The following is an 8,970-nucleotide window of genomic DNA, read 5'->3' on the forward strand; positions in this document are numbered from 1 at the left end:
TATATATATATATATATATATATAGTATATTGTACAATTTTATTTTAGTTTTTCTGAAAGCTTAATCATTACCTGTTAGATTCTACCCTATGTGTCTGTTAGCAAAAAATCTTATCAATCACTGCACTGATTTCAATAAATCTCCCAGCTAATAATTGTTGGGTGTATAAATACATCTGATTAAGTTTGGGAGTCAACACAATTTAAGGTGGTTGCTACAGCTAATTGACCTTAGCAAACACAAAAAATGGCTTCAAGTCAGTGAATTTCACAGAGTTTGAGATAAATGGGTGCGGTAGTCAATGAGAGTTGTTTCTATCACAAACTTTACAACTTTAAAGTCATTGGATCAAACTTTAGTGTGCAATTCTGCAGGCAGGATGCATTCCTTCAAAGGATGCAAATTTTTAATTTACTGAAGTTTTATCACATCAAAACTGCTGATTTTATTTGAAAATTAGAATGTGAATGTTTCTTTCTGTTCCTTCTCTTGTTTCCCAGAAGAGGATGACTTCAGCAGCAACATTGAAGGAGTATATTTGGGTGAATATCTAAACTCTAAAGCAGAAACACCTGTTTCTCAATGTTTGGTCTCCAACATCTTTGATTTCACCATCAGCGGGCTTCAGGCGCAGCATGCGTCTGTGTCGGCGACGCTCTCAGAGCACCACCCAGCCATCCTGTCACACCCGCTGTCCGAGCAGCTGCCACAACTCCCTCAGCACCCCCTACGAGGAGGTGGTTCATTACCAACGCCACCCGGAGAATGCTCACCGCCTCATCGTCCTCGCAGGTGCCAAAACAACTCAGTTTGAAATATGCCGCTTCTAGAGTTCTTTCAAAAACATTAACTCTTAGTTATAACACCCCTTGCATGTATTTCTGTGTAAGGAAACTTTCAGTATTTTTGATAATAAATAAGAAAACATGCTCCTCCTCAGGCCCGTCAGGTGTGGGTGTGAACGAACTCCGGAGGCGTTTGATTGAAATGAACCCAAATGTTTTCCATGGACCTGTACCTCGTATGTACCAGTCATCACTTTGTGTTTCAACTTACGTCAAAAGTCATGAAATTCATATTTGTGTCTGTTTGTTTGTCAGAAATTAACCCTGGATACACATCTATATCCATTTGACTAACTGGAGTCAACCTAATTCAAGATGGCTGCCACAGCTTTTTGAACTCCAGTGGTTCCTAACCATGGTCCTTGAGGAACGCCATCCTACATGTTTTACTTGTTTCTCTGCTCCAACACACCTGATTCTGTAATTACTTAAGTTTGACAGAAGCCTGTTAATCACCCTTTAATTCAAATCAGGTGTATTGGAGCAGAGGAGCAGCTAAAACAAGCAGGGTGGTGTTCCTCAGGGACCAGGGTTGGGAACCATTGACATAGACAACACAAACATTTCTGTAACTCAGTGGGCTTTGCAGATATTGAGCTAAAAGTTGGTGTGGTAGTAGCTTAGATTCATCCCCAACACATACTCCTGGTGCCAACAGATCATGAGATCTTACATTAAATTACTTGCAAAGTTTGACCAGATTAAAATAACGTCAAGTCTCAGACTTGTTCTTCCTCCGTGATTAGACACCACACGAACTCCCCGAGGATACGAGGAGTTCGGCAGAGAGTATTATTTCACTAGTCGGGAGGTCTTCGACAACATGATCTACAAAAACAGGTGCGGTTGCTGGTTTTTCTGTTTTAAAACGCATCTTTCACTGAATTTGAATGACTTTATCCATTGAAGTTATTCATTTTAAACACTTCAACCTAACGTTAAGGACTGCTAGTACTTGTATGTTTTGTCAAAAGAGAAGAACTCATGTCTGTACAGGTTTCTGGAGTACGGTGAGTACAAAGGAAATCTTTATGGGACCAGCATCGATGCTGTGAAGGAAGTTCTGAACAGAGGGAAGATCTGCATTGTTGACATCGAGCCAAACGTGAGTCTAGTTCTACACGTAAAAAATTCTGGCTTAAAATAAAATCAAAGCGGTTTAATTTGACTTTGTCTCAATATTTAGGCTGTGCAGGCAGTGAGGACCCATGAATTGAAAGCCTTCATCATCTACATAAAGCCTCCCCCTCTGGAGCGCCTCAGGGTCACCAGAGAGAACTCATACATCACCACCAACTATTACGTCAACCGACCATTTAAAGTATGCTTCCTGGTGGTTGTTTAAATTTGTCCAAGCTGGTCTAAGTCACTTTTCTCATGCTTGTCTTCTCGTCTGACTATAGGGCATTAAAAATAACTCAAAATAATGCAAACAGGCCTTGTGGGAGGGTTCAGACTAAGAGTGATTCAAAAACCTCGATGGATCAACAACAGAGTAATCAGGATACCTCACCCAGAAAAGGGAAGCAGGGGCACCTACCTGGAGCCAGGCCTGTGAGGTGGGGGATTGGAGCTCACCAGCAAGTAACTGGTGGTCGAGCCTTGGCTCCTGTGGCTCGGCCGGGTTGAGCCCAAAGAAGTGATAGGAAGCCACCGTCACCACCTGCAGGGAGGGCTGTCAAAGTTGGATGCAAAGCAAGTTGAGTGGCAGGTGAGGGCGGTATGCCAGTTCTTGGTGGCAGAGACTGCTTCTAGGGACTTTGGACAGTATGTCACTGGTGGGTAAGGAGCCGGAGTTGTGTGTGAGGTTGAGCGCTACCAACTACATATAGTTGGGCTCACCTCTATGCACAGTTTAGTTTCTGGAACTCAACTTCTGGAGAGAGGCTGGCATCTCTCCTACCCCTGAGTTGCCCAGGAAGATAGACATTGGGCAGAGGTGGGGATACTCACAAGCCCATGGCTGGATACCTTGGTGTTGGAGTTTTCCCTGGTGAATGAAAAGTTGCCTTTCTGCAGCTTCTGGCTGCAGGAGGGAAGATTCTGACTGTTATTTGTGCTTATGTGCCAAACATCAGTTCAGATTACCCGGTCTTTCTGGGGTTTTTGAATGGTGTCCTGGAAGTGATGCAATCTGTGGATTCCCTTATTCTACTGGGTGACTTCAATGCCCATGTGGGTAAAGATGGAATTATCTGGAAGGAGGTGATTAGGAGGAAAGGCCTCCTTGATCTGAACCAGAATGGTGTTAATTGGACCGCTGTTCTAGCATTGGTTGACCATACTCCCTAACAAACACCATGTTTGAGCATAGGGTGGTTCATAAGTGTATCTGTTATCAGGTCACCTCAGGCCAAAGGTTGTTGATCGATTTTGTAATCATGTCGTCGGAACTGCAGCCCTATATCTTGGACTCTTGGGTGAAGAGAGGAGTTTAAATATCTGGGCATTTTGTTTACGAGTGATGGTAGAATGGAGCGGGAGATAGATTGATGGAATGGGGCTTTGTCCTCAGTAATAAGGGCATTGCTTTGGTCTGTTGTGGTGAAGGAAGAGCTGAGTCAAAAGACAAAGCTCTCAATTTACTGGTCTATCTCCAACTCTCACCTATGGTCAGAGGGTTGGATCATGACCAAAAGAAGGAGATCCCGGATACAAAGCGGCCGAAATGGGCTTCCTTCGTAGGGTGGTCAGGTTCAGTTTTAGAGATAAGGTGAGGAGCTCCATCATCTGGAAGTAGCTCGAAGCAGAGCTGCTGCTTCTCTGCAACAAAAAGAGTCAGTTGAGGTAGTTTGGGCATCTGATTAGAATATCTCATGGACATCTCCCTTTAGAGGTTTTCCAGTAGGAAGCCTCGGGGAAGATCCAGAAAATGTTGGAGAGATTGGGTATCTTCTCTGGCTTTGGAACACCTCAGTGTCCCCCCAGAACAAGCTAGAACATGCCACTGAGGAGAGGGATGTCTGGGTTTCTCTTCTGGACTTGTTACCTCCCCAGCTAGACTATGAATAAGTGATAGAAGATGAAGATGAATATGAAGAAAAATAACTCCTTTCCAGTGTCGTAAAATATAGGGACTCAAATTTAAGGAAGGGAAGCCTGCGATTGTCTTCATTGTACATTCCCATACAATGGTGAAATTAGTTATCTGCATTTAACCCATCACATGTGAGATACACTCAGGTGGAGCAGTGGGCAGATATGCAAGTGCCCGGGGAGCAATTGGGGATTAGGTGTCTTGCCCAGAGACACTACAACATGTGAGAATGTATTTACAATGCATTGTTGAGTATATTCTGTAATACAATAATGGTCAATCAGGTCATCTGGACAGTTTATTTTTTGTGGAAAGATGTTTCGCTCTCTATCCGGAGGGCTTCATCAGTCTGAGGAGTCCCAAGTAAACTGTTTTCCCCACTAAGCAGTACACTCTTTTAGTGGACCAACCAGTTTGCTGGTGATAAGATGGTTTCTGCGGGCTGTCCTGTCCCCCGTCGACTCCTCCTCCTCCCAGAAACCATCTTATCACTAGCAAACTCGTTGGTACACTAAAGGAGTGCTTAGTGGGGAGAACAGTTTACTTGGGACCCCTCAGACTGATGAAGCCCTCCGGATAGAGGGTGAAACGTCTTTGCATAAAAAAGAAACTGTCCAAATGACCTGATTGACCATTATTGGATTTTGTACCTGGATGATTGAGCATGAACTTTGATGTCTTGAACCACTTTGGCTGTGTCTGCCTGCCTGGGAGTAGTCGACGGGGGACAGGACAGCCCCCAGAAACCATCTTATCACCAGCAAATTGGTCGTTCCACTAGAGGAGTGTACTGCTTAGTGGGGAAAACAGTTTACTTGGGACTCCTCAGACTGATGAAGCCCTCCAGATAGAGGGCGAAATGTCTTTACACAAAAAATAAACTGTTCAGATGACCTGACTGACCATTATTGGATTTTTTACCTGGATGATAGAGCATGAACTTTGATATTCTGTAATACATTTCACATTGCAAATAGTACCCAAACAGATTAACTGAAAATATAAAGAAAAACTTTATGTGAGCTACATAAATTCAAAAGGTTATTATTGGTAACATTACTATACCAGAAATTGAAACTGGAACCAGATTTATTTGGGGGTTTCTGTCTACAGGATGAAGATTTCCAAGAGATGGAGGAAGCGGCGAAGAAGATGGAATCTCAGCTCGGGCACTTCTTTGATCAGGTGATCGTGAACGATGAGTTGCAGGACTCCTGTGTCCAGCTGTTGACAGCGGTGAGTAAGGCGCAGGATGAGCCTCAGTGGGTCCCTGCCAGCTGGATACGACCCACAGCCGAACAGTGAGAGCAGAAAGCAGGACATAAAAACTAATTTGGGTCAATGGAAAAAAAAATAATAATTCTGCAAAGATGAAGAATCTCAGCCTGGAAGGTCAGCAATTGGATGTCTGAGGCAAAAAATGTAAATACTTTGATCTGCGTGTTTGGTGAAATCTGGTTCTTAATTTGCTTTAAATCCCTGATGATACAAAGCTGGACTGAAGCCTAAGAAATCCCTGAAACTGTGTCAGAGTCTGTCATGGTTTTAATTTTTTGCTCCGATCAGTTTTTAGTTATGTTGGAGCTACATGGTGTTTACAAAAAAATTCTGCTCTGCTCCATACTCTTGTATTCACAATTAGCAAATATGAATGTGATTGTGTGTGTTTACAATCTAGAAAATAAAGTATTAATGTTATTCGGACTTGCTTTCAATGTTATACTGTAGCCTAATTTTTATTATTGCATGCCAAATGTTTCTTGAATAAATAACTCGTTTGGTAGTTTTTCTTGAGCTTCTGCCTCGTTTTATTAAAACTATAATGTGTGAGAAGGAAGGATTTCAAAATAAAGTATAACAAAAGAACAATTGAAGCAGAGGCAGTGACATATTTATATCCGTTTTTAACTTTAATAAAGAAACGCGTACAGTAATATTAGTAATTGTAACGAGTCTCCATTTAGTCATTTAGAAGACTCTCTTGATTTTCACAAAGAAGGGGAGCTTTTATTTTGAAGCTCGTACGTGCTGCACGTAAGTACATCCGGGTAACGGACGTCGCTTTTAAAGAAAACGTCGCTTTTTGGGCTTTAAACGAGTGTTTCTCATAAATTCGATGTAAGCTGACGAAAATGTTGCCGGAAGAATAATTAATTTTGAGTTTTTAAGTAAAAAAAATCGAAGAATGGACACGGGAGACTCGAATGTAGGTACTTATTTATGAATAGCAGCTCCTCTTCGCTCATTTTAAATGAGTTGTTTAGGAAACAGCTAAATCTTAAATTAGTCTTTGAAGTGCCGACTTCCAGTGTTAGCTTGCTAGTTTGAAGCCTCTGAGATGTGTTTATAATATGATAAATTGTTATAACTCCTCGTTGGTTTTTCTTTTAATGTTTAGAAAACTAGGGTCAGGGAGCTGCCTCCTCTTCCACAGGTCAGTATCCATTTTTTGTTTTTATTACAAAACTTTATCAATTTTACAAACAAGTGTCTGCCATATTAGCAGGTACAAAAGTAGTAGTATACAAGTATAGAAAAGAACAATATGATTATAAAATGGTACGAAATGTAAAAAAAAGTCTAAAGATACAAAACAATCTATTTACATGTTATATAGATAAATTCACATCAAGTTTTTCTTGAAGTGAGTTGGTTTTCATTGCCTTTTTGTTTTCAAGTCCTTTAACAGTGGTGCTGTATGTGTTAAAGTTCCTTGCTGAAGTGTTTGTCTTGGAGTTTGACCACTTTTTCTTGTGAATGTGGAGTTTTCCCAGGAGAAGTAGAAGTTGGGTGAAGTAGATCAAGTCTTTGTCCAAATCATTATCATCGAAGCATAATATAATGTCTTTCTCTGCGAGTTGAATTATTTGTCCAGTTTTCTATTGTATGAGTTGTTGTACATCTGTCCAGAATGTCTTTGTGTGATTACACTGATGGAATAAATGAGAGATTGTTTCCATGTGTACCACATAACTAGGTTTGTTCCACTTTGGAGTAAGCTGTTTGGGGGAAAAATGTTGGGTTTCCATGTGTAGTTCACAAAATGTACACGAGTAGTCATTATCAAGTTTAAATCTTTCCAGTGTTTTTTTTTTTAACAGGCTGTGGCTGAGTGGTTAGAGCAGTCGTCCTCCAGTGCAAAAGTTGGGGGTTCGAATCCACCAGCAGTCACATGCCGAAGTGTCCCTGAGCAAGACACTGAACCCCTCATAGCCTCCGACGTGTGTCCCGTCGGTGTATGAATGTGATAAAGCACTGATTAGTCTCTTTAGAATGACTTGTTCAGTTAGCTTTGTATAGATATAGAGTGCTGTATGAATGGGTAAATGAGGGCACAGATTGTAGTGTAAAGCACTTTGAGTATCTTGATCAGATAGAAAGGTGCTATATAAATACAGTCCATTTACCATTTACATTATGATTGATTTTATATGAAACCTCTTTAACTTGTTCTGCAAAATTTTTCCCCATTTAACCAAACTTGTTTCCAATTAATTTCTCCAAAAGTAGAGGACCAAAACAAAATCTACCAGGAGGTAAAGTAATCTTCTGCAGACATGATCTTATAAGTTTGTTGGAACATGTTTTTTTTTTTAGTGCTTATCCATTTCACCTAGCATTATGAGGCTTCTAAGTTGATCTGTAGATGAATGATGAGGTTTTGTTCCTTTGAAGAGTCGCATCATGGAGTTTGGTAGAGCATCAAAAACTACAGCATGCTCTTTAGGTGTTACAGGTGTGTGAAATCTGGTCAGAAATTCAGTGTATGACAAAATGTATGACATCATTTAACAGCTGTTGGACAAGCATAATTCCATTATCCATCCAGTTTTTATAGTGAAGTGACTTATTCTTATACAGAATATTCCCATTGTTCCAAATGTAGTACGTAGTTGGAGAAGCCAGGAGAGCCTGTTGGTGAAATTTTGATAACTTTATAGGTAACTTTTCAATTTTATAATAGCATTTTACAAACCGGATTCCAAAAAAGTTGGGACACTAAACAAATTGTGAATAAAAACTGAATGCAATGATGTGGAGGTGCCAACATCTAATATTTTATTCAGAATAGAACACAAATCACAGACCAAAAGTTTAAACTGAGAGAATGTATCATTTTAAGGGAAAAATCTGTTGTTTCCAAATTTCATGGCGTCAACAAATCCCAAAAAAGTTGGGACAAGTCCATTTTTACCACTGTGTGGCATCCCCCCTTCTTCTTACAACACTCAACAGACGTCTGGGGACAGAGGAGACCAGTTTCTCAAGTTTAGAAATAGGAATGCTCTCCCATTCATGTCTAATACAGGCCTCTAACTGTTCAATCGTCTTGGGCCTTCTTTGTCGCACCTTCCTCTTTATGATGCACCAAATGTTCTCTATAGGTGAAAGATCTGGACTGCAGGCTGGCCATTTCAGTACCCGGATCCTTCTCCTACGTAGCCATGATGTTGTGATTGCTGCAGAATGTGGTCTGGCATTATGTGTGGAAAAATGCAGGGTCTTCCCTGAAAGAGATGACGTCTAGATGGGAGCATATGTTGTTCTAGAACCTGAACATAGTTCTCTGCATTAATGGTGCCTTTCCAGACATGCAAGCTGCCCATGCCACAAGCGCTCATGCAACCCCATACCATCAGTGATGCAGGCTTCTGAACGAAGCGTTGATAACAACTTGGACTATCCTTGTCCTCTCTGGTCTGGATGACATGGCGTCCCAGTGTTCCCTAAAGAACTTCAAATCGTGACTCGTCTGACCACAGAACAGTCTTCCATTTTGCCACACTCCATTTTAAATGACCCCTGGCCCAGTGCAAACATCTGAGCTTGTGGAGCTTGCTTAGAAATGGCTTCCTCTTTGCACTGTAGAGTTTCAGCTGGCAACAGCGGATGGCACGTGGATTGTGTTCACTGACAATGCTTTCTGGAAGTATTCCTGAGCCCATTCTGTTCTTTCCTTGACAGTGGCATTCCTGTTTGAGGTGCAGTGACGTTTAAGGGCCCGGAGATCACGAGCATCCAGTAGAGTTTTACGGCCTTGACCCTTACGCACAGCGATTGTTCCAGATTCTCTGAATCTTTTGATG

The 8,970-nt window shown here is 41.3% G+C and overlaps 2 protein-coding genes across 3 annotated transcripts in view; both read left to right on the top strand.

The window, feature by feature from the left end:
* Positions 1-5,310, top strand: part of mpp4b (membrane palmitoylated protein 4b) — a 27,187-nt gene extending 21,877 nt beyond the window's left edge. Inside the window, exons 16-22 of the mRNA XM_037696649.1 lie at positions 502-543; positions 620-793; positions 942-1,022; positions 1,593-1,686; positions 1,843-1,951; positions 2,033-2,167; positions 4,997-5,310. Coding sequence (XP_037552577.1) covers positions 502-543; positions 620-793; positions 942-1,022; positions 1,593-1,686; positions 1,843-1,951; positions 2,033-2,167; positions 4,997-5,188 — 827 coding nt within the window. The 3' untranslated portion in view covers positions 5,189-5,310. The remainder of the gene's footprint in view (positions 1-501; positions 544-619; positions 794-941; positions 1,023-1,592; positions 1,687-1,842; positions 1,952-2,032; positions 2,168-4,996) is intronic.
* A 636-nt stretch (positions 5,311-5,946) lies between these two features.
* The window catches only part of LOC119428914 (transmembrane protein 237B), a 15,955-nt gene continuing 12,931 nt past the window's right edge, over positions 5,947-8,970 (top strand). Inside the window, exons 1-2 of one of the 2 annotated variants that reach the window (XM_037696613.1) lie at positions 5,947-6,089; positions 6,282-6,317. In XM_037696613.1, the coding sequence (XP_037552541.1) occupies positions 6,069-6,089; positions 6,282-6,317 (57 nt within the window). In that variant the 5' untranslated portion in view covers positions 5,947-6,068. The remainder of the gene's footprint in view (positions 6,090-6,281; positions 6,318-8,970) is intronic. The other variant, XM_037696614.1, reaches the window with a different exon arrangement.

The sequence above is a fragment of the Nematolebias whitei genome, chromosome 23 (genome assembly GCF_014905685.2).
Source record: "Nematolebias whitei isolate Nwh7 chromosome 23, NemWhi1, whole genome shotgun sequence".
Classification (NCBI taxonomy): Eukaryota; Metazoa; Chordata; class Actinopteri; order Cyprinodontiformes; family Rivulidae; genus Nematolebias; species Nematolebias whitei.